This window comes from Balaenoptera physalus, assembly GCF_965194825.1.
Source record: "Balaenoptera physalus genome assembly, chromosome: 2".
In the NCBI taxonomy this organism is placed as follows: domain Eukaryota; kingdom Metazoa; phylum Chordata; class Mammalia; order Artiodactyla; family Balaenopteridae; genus Balaenoptera; species Balaenoptera physalus.
Window position 1 is genome coordinate 97,332,497 of NC_138883.1, and position 18,611 is coordinate 97,351,107.

Consider the following 18,611-nt stretch of genomic DNA (forward strand, 5'->3'; position numbering starts at 1 on the left):
TGCGCCTCTCCATGTTGCTTTGCCCAAGCTCCATCCTTACCTTTGATCAGACTTCCACTTTTTAAAGATCACTCTGGTTGCTTTAAAGTATGAACTGGAGGGACGGAGATAATAGGGCAAGAGGAAGGGAAGCAGAGAGATATTGACAGGAACAGAGTTAAAACCAGGACTGACTTGAAAATCTTGAATGTATGGTCACTGGCTGAGAAACACAGGACTCTGAGCTCCATTCATTCATTCAGTGTCTTCAATAACTATGTTCTAGGCACTATTATTGACACTTGGGATAGATAGATTAAAATTTACATAGTATGTTGAAAGAGAAAATTGGCAAAGAATAATGAAAAAGTAGAGCAAGGTAGAAGGGTAGGGAGTACAGGGGTGGCAGAAGTGATACAATTTTAAATAATCCATCAGGGAGAAGGTGACACGAGCCAAGATTTGGAGGAGGTGAAGAAATGAGCCGTGTGGAGACTGTTCCAGGCAGAGGAGGAAGTCACTGTAAAAGAACCAATACGAGGGCTAGTCTGACCATGCCTGGAACAGCAGAGGCCGGGGTAGCTGGATCTCAGAGGCCTGGGGGTGAGTGGAAGGGAATGAGGTCAGAGAGGCTACAGGAATCATACCGTGCAGGGCCTTTCTTGGGGATTTGTTTGGGGTAGAGGGGGCAGAGAAGAGGGAACTCCTTTTCTTTGCGGGTCAACCTAGCCTCCACTTTGTGGAGAGGTGAGCGCTCTCACACGGCCGCCTCCTGTCCACTGTTCTGTGACAGATGGGAGGGGAAATCCAGCAATCATTCTTAGTTTCTCAGAATGCATAAGTCCTGTCTAATTGTATCTACGCAGTGTCTAGCAAGAAATGCTGGCTTAATTCTCCGATGTCTGTAAAATGTTGACATCCTAGGAGGAGAAAACTGAAATTGTACCACTAACCCTGCAGGGGCATTGGCAGCTGAGTCATCTGGGGTCCCCATGGCAGCAGCATGCCTACAGGGATGACTGGAGGATGGGCTTTGGAACACCAGAGCAAAATTATTGATTTTCTGTTCCACTGAGAAAGATGTTTACTTGTATTTTCGGATACACCTTAGGGAGAAAGAAGAAGAAAGAAAAACAGTCTCTCTTACTGCTGTCTCTACTGGTGAGCAGTAAATTTAAAATAAACCTTTACTTTTAAAGCTTTTTATTACGAAGATTTTCAAGCTTATACAAAATTAGAGAGGATAGTATACTGAATCTGTGTACATGTACTCATTACCCAGATTTTCAATGATGATCAACTAATGGCCAATCTTATTTTTTCTATTTATCTAGCTAGCTATATATTTTTTCCTGTTTTTTTTTTTTTTTTTTTTTTGGTTTTTGGTTTTTGGTTTTTTTGGTTGGGGTGGTGCCCCAAGTGGCTTGCAGGATCTTAGTTCCCCAACCAGGGATTGAACCCAGGCCCTCGGCAGTGAAAGCACAGAGTCCTAACCACTGGACCACCAGGGAATTCCCATTCCTGGGAATTTAAAGCATATTCTTGGGGTTTTAAAGCATATTCCAGGCATCAATATGTATTGTGCACTTACTATATGTCAGACACTATTCTAGATGCTTGAAATTCAGCAGTGAAAAAAAAAGTATATACACAAAATCCCTGTCCACAAGAATCTCGCAGTCTAGTTGGGGGAGAAAGATAATAAATAAAATCAACAAGTGAATTATGTGGTATGTTAGATGGTAAGTGCAATGGAGAAATATAAGGCAGAGGAAGGGGAGGGAGCATGTAAGGACAGGGGGTACAACTTTAAATAAGGGGGTCAAGGTATGTGTGGTGAAGGTTGGGATGCACTGCTCAGATGTCAGCCACTTCAGGACTGAAAATCTTATACCCCTAGCTGCTGAAAAGAACCACCTCATCCAAGGTTCTGACTTCTTCCTGGGAAGGCCTACACCCAATGACTGATCTATGCAGAAGTATAAAGGCCTACTTTTTTTGCTCCAACTCCGGACAGCTCTGAAGGATAATCTCATCTTCAGACCTCCTTGTAGGGTTGGCTAAAGCCTCCACTGATATTGTATTGTGGCTCAATTTCTCCTGCTGGTAAATCCTTCCCATTTTTTCCCTTCCATAGGTATTGATTCAAGAGAATACCCTAAAAACTTCCTGCCTGCTCATCTCCATTTCAGAGTCTGTTTCCCAGGGAACTCGACCTGAGACAGTAGGCCTTCCTAGGACTGTGACTTCTTAGGAAAAATATGATCTGTGTAAGGGATTAAGCCCTGGGACTATCTGGAAGAAGAACATTCCAAGAAGAGAAAGCAGCAAGTGCAAAGGCCCTGAGGCAGAAGTAGGCCTGCTGTGTTTGAGGAAGTCAAGAATGGCCTGGACTTCATGCAAGCTGAACACATCTTGCAACTAGTACCTTGTGAAGATCCACAAGGAAACACATGCCCTCAGTAATTTAGCAAATCCTCCTAGAACACACCCTACTGAAAGGAATCCCAGGTTGTATCCTTTATCTTCCTTCCCCACAACCCCGAAACCTGTACTACAGAACAGGGAATAAACCTGGAATAATCCTCTATTCCTAATTCCCGGTGCCACAGAGGCCAGCTGCAGAGCCTGGGAGGGTGTAGGATGGGTAGTAACCTGAGGAGCCCTTGGGAAGCCTTAGCCCACCTCAAGCATGCCCCAGACCATCTAGCAGCTTTGCCCCTGGAAAGGGAGGGTATGGGTAGGGCTGATAGAGAGGGATGGTGTCCGGCATAGTTTGGCTACTTGAGGTACACCTGTGGCTTGGGAAAAGGTGTCAAGCCTCATGTAAGAGAACTGCTATGGATAGATTCATAAGGTGATAAAATTCCATTCGACATTTACTGACTTCCTTATAATATACTAGGCACCAAGATAAAAAGATGAGTCCTTACCAGCCCCTCCCCTCAAGGAGGTCACAATAAAAAGGAAATATACACAATGACCACGCACTGTAAAAACCATTTAGAATGGCATTCAAGTAGTAGCAGAATGTCATAAAAGACAAAAAAACCCTTGTACTAGATTTTAATTTCTCCTCTGCTGACCTTATCACAATCTATTCTCATATCCCAGAAGAAGATAATTCATTACAATTGTCTGAAACATAATAGAATATGTTTTTAGTATATAAAATTGAATTTTTGAATTGAATTGAATATAGATTATATTGATTTATTGAGGTTTTTTTTCTGATTATAAAACGAGTACATATGCATGTTGAAAATTCAAGGAATTCTGAACTGCCTAATTAACAAGGAAAAAAAATCCTAACCTGGCAACCACTGTGAACATTATGGGAAATAAAATTTTCAAATCACTATTTACGAGCACACACAGGCACACACACACAATTTTTATAATAGGAATCATACCGCTAATAGGCAACTTGATTTTTTTTACTCAGTAATGTTTAATCTATCTTAAATATCAATACTACATTCTACAGTGTAGTGAGCATCTGTTGGTTTTGTTTGCCTTACACCCTCACCCTGATTCCTTCTGGGAAACTGCTCTACACTTGTATCTCTGGAGAGAGCCCTTGTATGACTCACACATTCCTCCCATGACCTCTGGAGCAAGAGATTGACACAATCTGGTTCAATCATGGTACAAACGAGGTAAGTGAACAACAGAAACCTTTGCCATCCAGCCGCCTTCTCCTCCTTCCCACTCTCAGATTCCGTGTTGGCACTTTGCACTCTGTAGGTGGCCTATCACATCTTGTCATTTGGGCCCATTTTCTTTATTCATATACTCTTTTCACGTCCATGTTTTTACTTTCCTTGTTTTAGTCTTTTTATTTGCTCATTTCCGTCATCCTTGGTTACTTCAACTTTCCTCTGATGCTGAATTTCCAGATTCCACATTTCTCTTTTGAGCTACACCAGTAGCCATCTCTAGTGTTGGCATCCTGTGTCAGTCTTTTCAACAGCAATGGATCCATTCCTATAGCTCTGTAGCTGTGTGAGCCTTTGACAGCTCTGGCTCTCTATTCTTAGGCCTTTCATGAATACTCTTCTGCAAGACTACTCTTCTGTAAAGAAAATGCTGAGTGGATAATCATGCTGACAGAGTGACTAACAGCTCTTGAAGGAACTGGCAGCTCCTGGCCCTGCAAGACTGTCATGATCCTCCAATGTGGGACAGCCATCATGGTCTCAGCATTTGAAGACCAAAGGTAAACAGGCAACCCTTCATCACTTCATTAATTTACTTAAGCAAATGGATTTCCAGATGCTGTAAGAAGGGCTGAGAAATGAAGGGTAAGCAAGATAAGATCGTTTCCCTTAAAGAGTTCACCATTTAGTGGGATAGACAGCTAAATATGTAAGGAGATAATTACAGTGAGAGATACGATTTTATAAATATGTGTGTAAAATATCTTCTTAGAAAAACATGCACCAAAAGGAAATATGCCCAAAGTTAGCAGTGGTTATCTCTATCAGATGATTTTTCTCCTTTTTGCTTACTGTCTTTTCAGAATTTTTCCTTCAGTGTATATTTATTATTTTTGAAATGAAGAGAAAAGAATCATGTACAAAAAGCAGCACAATGGGATACATGCTACATTGGAAGTGTGCACAGTGTTCTAAGGAAGCAACTAACTTGTCTGGGGAAGGGAAAGAAAACCTTGCAATATCTTATACTCATATGGGTCTCTCACATGCCAACCAAATGCAACATATGGCCTTATTTGGATTCTGGTGTAAGCAAACCATCTGTAAAAATATTTATAAGGCAAGTGGGGAAATTTGAACTCTGACTGGATATGTGATGATACTAAAGGAATATTATTATTATGAGATATGATAAAGGTATTACAGTAATGCTAGGACAAAAAAGAACCTTATCTTTTAGGTAAACATACTGACATACTTGTGGATGAAATGATATGAGGTTTGGGATTTTTACACGTAAATCATCCATTGGTTGGGAATATAAAATAAAAACAGTGGTCATGAGTTAATGATTATTGAAGTTAGGTAATGAATTCAAGGAGTTTGTTTCAGTATTTTTACTCCTTTTGTGTTTGTCTGAAATTTTCTATAATAATAATTTATATAATTATATAATTAATATAAAATTAATTATAAAATTAATAAATTAAAATTAATAAATTAACATAATCATATAATTAATTATATAATTAATATAAAATTTTTCCTCAAATAAATATAAACAAGTTCAAATATCTCTATCTTCAAGACTCAGCACAAAAGGCATCTTCTATACCAGTGAATGAGCATACAACAATCAATCCATGTGTGTGTTCACACATACACAAGCAGCATTGACAAAGTCACTGTGCATTGTATGTTGTCTATTTCATGATCACCTGATCTGTGTCAATGACACTTGTCTTGCAACTTCAACATATATTTTTATATTATTCAATGTTTATAGTGTGCTTACACACAATAATCAGATATCTTAATTTTTTATTATTAAGGAAAGAGATCTTCTCTTTGAAACCTTTCCTGATCGTTCACTCCATTATTTGCACCCCACCCGAACTCTGCATGTACAACAGGGAACCCATAACACACTCTCATGTTTATTTGTTCACTTACATTTAAGTGAGATCAATGTGTAGCACATGAAACCTATTCAGTAAATAGTTGTGATGGTGCTTTTATAATCACAGTCCTTTCTTTCAGGCTATAAGACCAGCAGTGACCATACCTTACTTATCTTTGTATACCCAGCAATTATCTCAATACCTGGTACATTTTGAGTACTCAATAAATATCTCTTAAATGAATGAATGAATAAATGAAACTTAGGATTACTCCACTCATAGACCTATACTACGTCTGGCAGAAACATCCGTAAGACTGAGGAATGTAAATGAATTCATGCCTTACAGTTTATCCAGTGCTCCACAGCTCATTTGGTCAGCAACAGAACATGTTCTTAGATTTAACACAGTCACTTTGAGTATAAATGGCAGAGAAAAGTCAAATACCTTTTTCATTTTTGGCAAGCAATACATTGTGCTCAATAGCCATCCCTTCCCTTAATTCCATCCTGAGTCCCTCCCAACTGCAAACATACATTGTGGGGAGAGGTAAGTTAAGGACAGGACAAAGGATGCAGTGAGGCTGAGGCGACAGAGTAAATCTCAGTGACTGGCTATTTCACCTAATATTTGGTAATGTTTCTGAAAAGCTGAAAACACTTCATAACTTATTTTTTAGGCTGTGTCAAAATATTCCTGGCATCAAAATGATTTGATCAAGACATGTACTCAGTTGTTCTCCACAATTACACTGTAAGGTAAACAGAGCCTGCCACCTCTGTTTTAAAGAAGAGGAAAATAAGGAAATTTGCCCTTCACTTGGCTGGGATTTCAAATTGGGAGACAATTTTTTTTTCATTCAGCCTACTGGGATATTAATGCTATGTCACCACTGCCAAGAAACAACTATTTGTTTTGAAGTAGGTGTTAGATCAAAAGTACTCTTTAGATTCTTAAAGAAAATATTTCAGTGATATCCAAATTCAAAGACCTCCAGAATGAGGGAGACTCATTTGTTTATTTTTAGGTACTTGAACAACTAACTTGCTCCTTGAAAAGCAGGGGTGCAGAAATCAAAGGCCTGATTGTGCTGAATTCTTCTCTTTGGTCATTATTCAGACTAGTTCCCAGCATGCCACAGTCCAAAGGAAAGGGTCCAAGCTCTGTTTAAAAATCAGAGACTAGGGCTTCCCTGGTGGCGCAGTGGTTGAGAATCTGCCTGCTAATGCAGGGGACACGGGTTCGAGCACTGGTCTGGGAAGATCCCACATGCCACGGAGCAACTGGGCCCGTGAGCCACAACTACTGAGCCTGCCCGTCTGGAGTCTGTGCTCCGCAACAAACGAGGCCGCGACAGTGAGAGGCCCGCGCACCACGATGAAGAGTGGCCCTCGCTTGCCGCAACTAGAGAAAACCCTCGCACAGAAACAAAGACCCAACACAGCCAAAAATAAATTAATTAATTAAAAAAAAAAATCAGAGACTAAACAGCTTACTCAGCACCCTGCTCACATTAGTGTTGCTTGTATTCATCATTTTAAAGTCTTTTGATAGCTCCTTTTATGCAATAATCTTAGGCTTCTGGGAATATTCTCAAAATATAGGAAGAACCTCCCTGACCTAGTTATGATGAAAAATGCTTTTCATGACTACCCTCTCTCTTCAAGGAACGCTGGAACAACCAAGTCCTTAGGCATAATTGAATCCTAGGGAAGAATTTTACAAAACTGCTGCTTTTTTTTTTTTCTTTTCTTTTTTTTCCTTTCTTTCTTTGAAGAGGGGTTTCCCATGGTGAGAAAGGGGAAATTTTTTACTGAAACTGGCCCCTATTGCTCACCTACCCTGGACTGATGAGGATAGTCACCCTTAGGGGAACAAACAATGATTTTTGTTGCTGTTGTTCTGTTTCCTCATCTAGGAGAGTGAGAGTGTGCTGCAGCAATCTATTTGAAAGAATGTTCCTTAAATATCCCAATACAAAGGACTCCACAGAGCTGAGACACAAATAAGAGCACCAAGGGAGCCCTGGTACGTCAACCTAAATCACAAAAGGCACGGCTTTTCTAAGAATATAAGAATTATATCTACCTTTTAGGCACAGACGGTGGAATGGAAAGAAGGGCTTTTTAGAGAAGGTATCCCAGAATAATCTCTGAGCAGAACCCCTTGCACAAGGTTATGTAGCTTTCCTTGACAGGTGCACGGGCAGAGAAGGCACTTGGTCCCTGAGGTAACGTTTACTTGGGAGGTTACGACAACGATGTCCACGCTTACAGCAATCCAGGTGACCGTGAGCGCAGGAGCACCCCTAGGACTGCGGCGCAGAAAATACGCTAGCTAGTCTGTCGTCCTCCCCCCTTCCACTCGCTGTGGGGATTGGAGCTGCGTCGGAGTCGCTGACGCCATCCCTTCCCGCCTCTGGCTCGCAGGGAGCATGCGCTTCCATCCCCACTTCCTCTCAAGGAGGGAGCGAGAAGAAGGCAACGCCCTAGCAGACCCGCTGCCCGCTCCGCGTTACAGGAACTTCAGCACCCACGGGGCGGACAGCGCTCTCCTCCACCTGAAGACCTGAGTCCCGAGCGCCCAGAGTCTTTCGAATCCCTTTACTCCGGAGCCCCAGAGAGCTCCACCAGCTCCGAGTCCCCGCCACTCGCCCTCCCCGCGCCCGCCCTCCTCGCTCTTCCTGTTTTTACGCCTCCTTTTCATTCATAACAAAAGCTATAGCTCCGGGAGCCCGGCGCCAGGCTGTTTCTGAAGCCAAGCGTGGAAGAATGGGGTTCCTTTGGACCGGCACTTGGATTGTGGTGTTGGTGCTCCACAGCAGCCCAGTTCAAGCTTTCCCCAAACCGGCAGGCAGCCAAGGTACGTGGACGCTTTTCTTCCCACCTCCCTTTTATTTCGCCATGAAAAGGTACAGCTTGGTATAATCCGCGAGCTGTAAATCACCTTGCCTCATTTTCTGATCACGTCATATCCGTGCATGTTGACAGAGAAATCAGTTCGAATTTAGAGCCAGAAGACAGATTTTCCTCCCTCACTTTTTACATGCTAGAACAATAACATAAGTTGTTTTGAAAGATCTTATTTTGAAATTGGGAGGGGGTGGCTTTCCCGCCTAATATATGGCTTGTTTTTTGGTTTTGGGTTTTTTTTTTTCTCCTAGTCATCTTACAGCCTTTCTCAGATATTCTATTCATAAAACGTGCAGTGTATGAAGAAAGCTTTTAATGTGCCAATAATACCAATCCAGACTATGCTCTGTCTAGTTGAAAACAGCTGGTAAACCAAGTGTTAGAACAATATGTTAGATTTCTGGTCAAAAAAAAAAAGTGTAATTCTGTTAACTCAGGAAATACACCAAGATAATAAGCAAGGCAACACTGATAATCATCGTTATTGTATAATCTTGATAATCTTTGTTAATATATATTTTTGTTTCACAGTCATCCAAAAATATTTCTCCTTTTTTTTGAAGATTTTATTTAATGAGACATATTGTCTTTCCAATGAACAATTAAATTTGTATTTGTGTGTGTTTACTCCAGACAAACCCCTACATAATAGAGAATTAAGTGCAGAAAGACCTCTGAATGAGCAGGTAGGTCAGAAGTAAAATTATAAATGCTATTCCATTTTATTTTAGTTATTATTATTTAATGTAATTATGCTGTGAATTTTTAGCCATTTTGAATTCACAAACCTCAGGAGCTTAATAATAAACATTGAAATTATGAAGGGAAATATAATTTTGGTAATTTCTCTGTCCCAACAGTTAAATATAGAGTTCAGTATAATACAAAAAGCTGACTGCATAATAACCCAGTAAGCTCAACATCACGTCCATTCTATTGTAAGATTTCTTTATCAGAGATTTATCTTTTACCAATATTATCAGAGTGGTAATTAATATTTATAGACCATCTGCCCTTTATTTTATCTCATTTAATCCTTATGACATACTTTGAATAGAAATTATTAACTACATTTTACAAACAAGAAAGCTAAATCCCACGGAGATTAAATTATTGAGCTGTCATATTTGGTAAGTGGTGGAGTAATGATTTAAAACCAGGTCTATCTCCTGTTTCTTTCACAGATTGCTGAAGCAGAAGCAGACAAGATTAAAAAAACATACCCTTCAGGTAATAAGAAATTACACTGATGTTAATTTAAATAATGTAGGCTATGAGAAGCTTAACTAAAATGGATGTGCCTGGCTCGGGGGCTTTTCTTCCAGAAAACAAGCCAGGTGAGAGCAATTATTCCTTTGTTGATAACTTGAACCTGCTAAAGGCTATAACCGAAAAGGAAAAGAATGACAAAGAAAGACAGTCTGTAAAAAGTTCTCCAAATGATAATAAATTGAACCTGGAAGATGTTGATTCAACCAAGAATCGAAGACTGATTGATGATTATGACTCTACTAAGAGTGGACTGGATCATAAATTTCAAGGTAAATGAAGAAAAAGAAGTTTTGCTACCTATTTTCTCTAATTTGGAGTTTCCCATTATGGGTTAAGAGAAAGTCCTATATTTTAAAAATATCTCTTACACACTTACAATCCTTTATTAGTCATGTCCAAAATTGAGATAAAGCCCAAACTTACTGATAATGTGCAAAGCTCCAGCTCCACAGAAGCCCAGATTTTATTTTCTCTTTAAAGGTTCCTTTACTGATGCTTTGAAAAAAATTTAAATCTACTCTCTATATTTTATGTTATTGAATTCATTTTAACATTCCAATTTAACTATTAGCACAAGCAAAATATCATAATTCTCAAACAATTAAATCAACAAAATACCACCCCTCCCCAAGTGGAATATTCGTTACTCCCTTTTCAGTGTTCTCTTCCTAGCTATATCCTTTCTCCCTAGGTCATTCTAACCTTTCCACGGCTTCAGTTACCATCTATATCCTGATGTTTCATATCACTAGCCCAGACTTCTCTGAACTATAGACCTGTATCTAGCTAACTACTGACTTATCTTACCTTGGAAGTCTCAGATGCACCTCAAACTTAACATGTCTAAGATTAAATTCATAATTTCTGTACACCTTACAACTTAGCCCTCTTTCCTGTAGGAAAGGCACTACTATACATCCCGTTTGTCAATACGAATCTATGAGTCAAACTATTTCTTTTTCTCCTTACCTCTCAAATTCTAATCCATCAGTCTTAGCAATTTTATCTCCTATGTATCTCTCAAAATTTTTTTCTCTATCCCCAGTCACCTCCATCTTTTTCCAAGCTCCAATCATGTCTCACTTGAACTAGAGCAAAATCTTCCAATGGATCTTCTAGCATTCGCTCTGACCCTTTCCATCTTATTCTTCATGTAGCAGCCAGAGTGATCTTTTCAACACACAAACATGAGCATGCCACTGTTTTGCATAAAACTGTTAATAGATTCCCATTTCTCTTAGGATAAAACCCCAAATCCTTAACATGGCTTCTACAGTCCTACATGGGCTGTCTACTTTTCTAGGTTCATCCAGCACACATGATCTGATAGAAACCTTATTTCCTTCCTTCATGGCACTTATTGCAGTTTGTCATTTTACATCCTTGAGTATGACTACTTATGATTTATCTTTTTCTCCTAAACTAAACTGAAAACTCCATGGAACAGAGATGGTGTAGTCCAAGTGTCTGGAGCTCGTGAATTTGTTGCATGAATTGATAAATGAACAAATGCACAAATAAAAGAATACATGAGGGAATAAATTAACTATTGTACCTAGGCACTGAGGTCTTCCTCAGTGTGTCTTCCATTCTGAATACTGGTGCTTAGGAGTGACTACAGATTTTCTTATGTGTCTTAATTCTTTTCCACGGACCACAAGAGAGTTATACTGATTATCTCTGTCAGAAAACAACTGCCAATTAAATGACTTTTATAGGCTATTGTAGCCTGAGGAGAATTCAGAAGTGTGTTTTATATGTATGGGGTGGGGGAGATGGTCTATATTTTGACACATTTCATATTGTTTACTATTCAGGGAAATTTTTTTGGTTTTTTTTGTGTGAGGGTTTTGTTTTTGTTTTTGTTGTTGTTGTTTTGTTTTGGCTGTGCTGTGCGTGGCTTGCGGGATATTAGTTCCCCAACCAGGGATTGAACGTGGACCCATGGGAGTGGAAGCGATGAGTCCTAACCACTGGACCACAGGGGAATTCCCAGGGAAATTTTTTTTTGAATTCTACTTTTTAAACTAAAGTATTTGGGCTAGAAATAAATAGGCACTGGGCATAGCCCCATGAAAAACAGATTTAACCACTTTGATTGAATCAACCATTTGATTTAATAAAATAAAAAAATAGTCTAAAGTTTGACTGCATTTTTTGGTCAGATGGGCTGTACATGCAGACAGAGGCAGATCTGTTTGTGATCTGTCACTAACTTGAGCAACTTATGTTTAAATTTTTCAACATTTTATTAGCATGCAAATAGGTTCAGAACTACCAAGTGCTAGTTTTGATGGTTCTAGGTTTACCCTAGGGGTCATTTTAAGTCCACTTGAGTATACAGAAAAGATTCTTGGAGAGAATGATATGAGTGAATTGCTGATTTTCTCTCATACCCTGGTAATCCTGGAACCAGAAGGTTTGGGACCACTCAGGTGACTAGAACCTCAGAGGTATGCAGACTTACATCCCAGAAGGGAGGGCAAGGGGCCTAACTTCTGCAGGGTGCTTTTATACCTTTAGGAAACCTGTAAATGGGCTTGTGCTACAGGACCCACCAATTCTCATTCTCAGTGTTTTCTACAGTATGTATGATTCAGGATTTTTTTAAGTTTCTTTTAGGAAATAGTGCTTTGTGGCTCCTGTGTGCATTCACCAAACAAATATTCATTGAGCAATTACTATGTATCAGTCTATGAGCTACACAGTAAGCTCTGTGCAGTTAGGGACCACATCTAAACTCTTTATCACTCTATTTCCAGTCCTGGCCCATATTAAGACTTTAATACAAATATATTGAATAAATGAAGGTCAAGTGCCATATTAGATGCCTGGAGATTCAAATGTAACTGAGCAGATGACAACTTTGAACAAGGCCCTTTTGCATCCACTTAGAGTTGTAAATGCTTTAAAAACTTATAAATGTTGAACTCATGTTTGGTTTCCCTCTGAGGTCTGTATAGGAGGGTGAAACACCCCTTTACAAGCAGTAGAGAAGCCATTCTGAGTAATTCTGTCCATTGTAGAGGAGCAGGGGAAATCACTGGAAGGCAAGGAGCATTGCCCAACTGCTCAACTATCAACCCCATCTAGCTAAGCTCTGCTAGGGGAGCCTGAAGTTCCTGGCTCAAGAGAATACAACAATGCAGAGGAGGAGGCTATTTCTTCAGAGTGTTGCTAATGTTCTTCCTGTTGTGAAGTAAATGAACTGAAAAACAGTCATCTCGTTTATTTTCCAGCTTCAGCAGGCAACCACTATTCTTCCTTTTTCAGATCCCGAGGGATAAGTGGGAAGGGAAATAAATGCTTCCACCTCTGCATAGACCCAGGGAAGTTTCTGCTCCACGTATTCCCGAGAGTCTGACTTGCAACCCACAAATGGAAAAATCAGACCTAAGTGATAGTGAGTCTCTGCTCCTGAAAAACATGGGTGATGAACCCAGTTTTCAGTCAGCCAGGAGGGGAACTGATTTTACAGGGTTTTCTAAGGGACTTTTCTGCTCATTCGTCACTCTGCTACACAGGACTCAAAGGGCTCACAGCTCATGGGTTGGCCAACAATTCAGCAGTCATATACTGTCAGAGAACTTCCAGCCCTCTGTGTGTACTCACCCTGCTCATTTTCCTAAGCTTCTTTCCAAACACCAAGAAGAGGATATTCTGCCTGAGGCTGCACATACTTCCAGCTTCATAGAGTCTAGAAAAAGTCTACGAATCCCCAGGAGCTATGGAAGAAAAGGAGAGAATCAGAATAGAAACATGTACTAGGTTCTTCTTTCTTCGAGTGAATATGATCAGAATTATTAGGGTAGGATTTGGCTAGGGATGCAATGTCTATTTTCTCTAGAAGATAATTGTAGTTCCTTTATTTCAGGTACAAATCTACGGTCCATCATAATAAAACTACGTTAACTTTCATACGATACTTTGCAATTTAAAAGGTGCTTTTACATTTTATTCCATTTGATCCTCACAATCCCATGAAATAGATACTCTTATTAACTTCCTTTACAGTGGTCCAAGGATATATAGATAACAAGAGGGATCACTGGAGCTAAATTTCTGATCTTTCCAAGCTGCCTAGAAGTGACAGGTTAAATGCCTTGTAAACTTGCATATATGAATATACTGTTCCATGTGGCATAGATTGGAAAAGACCAATTAATTCCTGGGAGTGCTCTGTGGACATAGTGCAAAGCTTCCTTGCCACCAACCCTACTGTATCCTTCCTTTCCCTCAGGAAGGCCCTTGCTTTCTTTAGTCTGGAGTAGTGCTGCCAAATGTATTCCCAGGAAAGCCAAGGATACATATCTGCAAGCTTCTCTGCTGAGATTTACATAGATTTACATATTGCTTTGTGCAAACCTGTGATCACATTTTAAAAGCTTAAATTCCAGGCACATAAAATAAGTTCCCTATTCTCTGGAGAAAGAGGCTTGTCACATTAAGCTGCCTTACATAAAGGTGCCCTGACACATACAAGTAAACAGTTATTCCAGGTAAGTCATAAAATCTTCAGTACATACTCTCTGATTCTGGGTGTAAGGCAGATTTCCCCACCCTCAGCCCAGGAATTTGCCTGCAAAGGGAGTATATGTGCAGATAATACCAATCTACTCTTGTGGGGAAATGGAATATCAAATTATATAATAAATAGAAGAGTGCTTTGAACAATACTGCATACTATCTAACAGTATTTTACTTTCTGTACTATTAGTGCTACAAACGGAGAGGCCTTTTGGGTTGTTTTCAGATCTTCCTCTTATAATCACATAAGAAGCTTTCAGAATTTCCATTATCATCCTAGGTTCTTAACTTGAAGTCAAATTTTATTTTAAACCAAGCGTTTACATGGACTAAGCACCACCTTAAACGTATTCCAAACATATTTGAGTGTACAAGATATAGATTATAAATCTAATGTAATCCAAGAAATAGGTCTGTGATCACCACAACGTGAAGTTGTGATTGCTCTGTCTAGATGATCCAGATGGCCTTCATCAACTAGATGGAACTTCTTTAACTGCTGAAGACATTGTCCAGAAAATTGCTACCAGGATTTATGAGGAAAATGACAGAGGAGTATTTGACAAGATCGTTTCTAAACTGCTGAATCTTGGCCTAGTAAGTCATATGCATGAGAATAAACCAAATCTTAGGTTGGAATATGCTGAGAAGCCAAGCCACTTCATTCAAAGAGCCAAATGTTTATAATGCATCTACTTTATACCAGTCACCATGGGTCTCGAGGACAAGTAAGACACCATTCTTTCCCTCTAGGAATTTATGGTTTATCAGAGGCACTAGACAAGTACACAAGTGCTCATGATGCAAGGTGCCTAAGAACCATCTGAGTGGTTCAGTGTGCCAGAGGATGGATTATATCCAGTTGTGCAATAAGGACAAGCTTCAGAGGAGGAGGTGTTTGAAGTGAGCTTAGAAGGATGGTTAGGATTTAACCAGCAGAAGTTTAAAAAAAAAAATGTGTTAGATGAGAAGGAAGTAAGATGTGCAAAGCCACGCAATGATTGGGAAGCCATAAGCAATCCAAACTGACCCCGCCCCAGCTTGGCTCCCAGATACTAACACAGACCTGGCAGGCTTTAGGAGAGCACTAAATTTGCAGGTTTCAAAGGTTACCTACTATGATCTGCAGCTGAGGACTGAGAAACAACCCTCAAGTTGTTTCTCAAATTAAGTATTCTGTGGGTTCCAACAGACAGGACTGATGCTTGCACAATGGGCCCAAAGACACTTCTTCCCAGGAGTGCTGAGCAGTCACTGTGAAGGCCAGCATGTAGTAGAGGCATAATCAAGGGATGTTCAGAAGAGGGACCAGAACATTCTCTTGTCTTCTACAAATAGGTGTTCAACTGAAGAGTTTAGTCTAGATTTTTTTTTAAATCACAAAAATGGGAATAACAGTTATATGTTTTGACTCTCTATAACAGATCACAGAAAGCCAGGCACACACACTGGAAGATGAAGTTGCAGAGGTTTTACAAAAACTGATCTCTAAGGAAGCCAACAGTTATGAAGAGGAGCTCAGTAAGCCAACAAACAGGACTGAGAGTCAGGCCGGAAAAATACCAGAGAAAGTGGTATGTATATGCAAATGTATATGCATCTATTATGTATGTGTATATGCATGTGCATGGATGTGTGTGTATACTTGTATTTGTATATAATTAATACAATCTGTGTATAATTAATACTTCAGTTTGTGCCAAATAAGAACTGGGGTATGTGACATTTTTAGCCCCCTTAAAATATATACATTAATGAAATACAATGAGTTAAAAGATATAAATGAACTCCACTTTGAAAATAATATAAAGATGCATGTTATATTACATAGTAAAGATTATGCCTTATACCCCAGAGTAAAATAACGCATAATATACTGTGAAACGGTTATTTCACATAATAATTCGTATAATCACAGTGTGCTGGATCCAAGTATTTCACAGCAGAAGTTGGTATCCAACTTCTGTTCACAGTGGATGTCATCATCTGCTCCCAAAACCCCAAAAAAGAAACTTGGGCTGATTTGATCCTTTTCCACACCAGCTTTTATATTCCTCAGAGCTAGTTGCCTCATGCTGCCTCTCTGTCTACCCTGTGTTCTTCCACTTGCTCCTTCCTCTTTCCATTGGCTCAGAGGCCTGTCTGTCATCCTTTACTTAGACTTGCCATTCATTCGTCCTTGTCCTTGCTGGACTCCCTGCCTCTTCATCTTTTCTTTGGCCTCAGCCAAACTACTAAAATCATTCTCTCCTCCTTGAATTCTTTTTAAACTTCTAGATGGAGCTAACTATAGGAGGGTATAAGAGGATATCAAACTCCTCGCCTCTCCTTTCATTTTCTCCACCAGAGCACCCATACCCCATGGCTCTCCAACACCCTATCCCAAATACAAGGAAAAAGGGTGTATAGACTTATGGTCCTATTTTAGGGAAGGCTAGAAAACAGAAATTGCTATGGATTGTTTTTGTTTTGTTTTTTACTGCTAGCCAAAAACTCTCCTTTGCTCTCCCTACTTCCAATCGCCACCATCTGCCATGTTTAAAAACAGCTTTTGAAGATCCACCCACCCTAAAAAAAAACTATCTAGATTTATCACAGAACTCATGGCTTTTACTCAAACTTACCAAACTGAACTAAAACTGACATAGCAATTTTCATGATCCTTCACTCTTATTATGTACTCCTTACTTCCCATCTCTAAAATGTCCATATGCTTGACCTGCTCACTCATATGATCTAAATGCATAAATGCAAACAAAATATTCTTTCAGTAAATGTTTATTGAGGTACCACCTATGTACCAAACACTGGGGATACAATGCTCATTTAAAAAGATATAATCCCTGCTCTCATGACGCTTAAGGTCTAAGGGAAGAGGTAGATGGTCTTCAAATAGTCATGTATTTTATTTTATTTTACTTTATTTTTTTAATAAATAAATTTACTTATTTATTTATTTTTGGCTGTGTTGGGTCTTCATTGCTGCGCGCGGGCTTTCTCTAGTTGCGGCGAGTGGGGGCTACTCTTCGTTGCGGTGCGCGGGCTTCTTGTTGCGGTGGCTTCTCTTGTTGCAGAGCTCGGGCTCTAGGCGCGTGTGCTTCAGTAGTTGTGGCACGTGGGCTCAGTAGTTGTGGCTCACAGGCTCTAGAGCTCAGGCTCAGTAGTTGTAGCACACAGGGTTAGTTGCTCCACGGCATGTGGGATCTTCCTGGACCAGGGCTCAAACCTGTGTCCCCTGCATTGGCAGGCGGATTCTTAACCACTGCACCACCAGGAAAGCCCAGTCATGTATTTTAATTGTGACTGCATTAAGTGCTCTGAGAAAAGAAACATGGTTCTACTAGAACTCATAAAAAAGGAACCTGTCTTGGACTTAGGCTTGGGGCAGGCTTCCCGGAGGAGGTGACTTGAGCCAAAAACTGAAGGCTGAATAGGAGTTAACTTGTGAATATGATAGGCAATATGTAGAGAAGGATGTGTGGAGTACCCAAGTAACTGAAACAAGGACAGTGTAGCTGAAACACAGAGAGAGCAATGAGAGATGAGACTGGGGAGGTGGACCCAGGCCAGATCAGCAGGGTCTTATCAGCCATGTACAGATTCTGATCTTTATCATAAGAGCAATGGGAAAACACTGAAGGATTTTAAGCAAAGGAGTTACATGATCATATTTTAAAAAAGATAACTGGCTAGAACGTGGAAAATGCAGGGTTGGGAATAGATTGGAAGGTGGGTGGTGTACCACTTAAAAAGTAAGGAGTGAAGGTAGCTTGGACTAGAGTGGGGTAGTGGAGAAAGTGAGAAATGTACAAATTTGGGATAAATTTAGACAGTATGGCCAATAACGCTACTGATGGATCGAATGCAGGGAGATGAAGAGGAAGAGGCAAGAAAGGCTCTTACATTTCTGTCCAGTTCACTCAATGGAGAATGGATCATTAAGATAGGGAACACTGGACACACATCAGGTTTAGGAAAAAGAGTCTTATGTACCCTCCCAGCTGGCATTTAAAATGTCACCCAGGAATCACTAAGGTATGACTGCTCTGCTAGTATTAGACATTGTGACAGGCTTTCCTGTATCTTGGCACCATCCCTCTTGGTAGATTCTATAAACTCAAAGCTCCCCTCCTTGGTGAAAGGCAGTTTTATGAAGAAACACTCATGAGAACTGGTGGAGGGAAACTTGGCCAGAGCAGGAACCTGTCTATTCTCCCCTGAGCAGGAGCCAGGGTCTTCAGGTCAAGCACCTGTCTCTAAATCCCAATGACCTTCCCATGTAACTAGATGCCCACATGCCTGCAATAGAGTTTGATCCTGCAGGAGCTTACAAAGGAAGAGATAATCTTGCACTTCACATT

At 40.1% G+C, this 18,611-nt stretch overlaps 1 protein-coding gene across 2 annotated transcripts in view; it reads left to right on the forward strand.

Annotated features, from left to right (window-relative positions):
* The first annotated feature begins 7,985 nt into the window (after positions 1-7,985).
* The window catches only part of SCG3 (secretogranin III), a 38,499-nt gene continuing 27,873 nt past the window's right edge, over positions 7,986-18,611 (forward strand). The window contains exons 1-6 of one of the 2 annotated variants that reach the window (XM_082447231.1): positions 7,986-8,401; positions 9,085-9,137; positions 9,636-9,681; positions 9,777-9,992; positions 14,705-14,847; positions 15,675-15,824. In XM_082447231.1, the coding sequence (XP_082303357.1) occupies positions 8,311-8,401; positions 9,085-9,137; positions 9,636-9,681; positions 9,777-9,992; positions 14,705-14,847; positions 15,675-15,824 (699 nt within the window). In that variant the 5' untranslated portion in view covers positions 7,986-8,310. The remainder of the gene's footprint in view (positions 8,402-9,084; positions 9,138-9,635; positions 9,682-9,776; positions 9,993-14,704; positions 14,848-15,674; positions 15,825-18,611) is intronic. The other variant, XM_082447232.1, reaches the window with a different exon arrangement.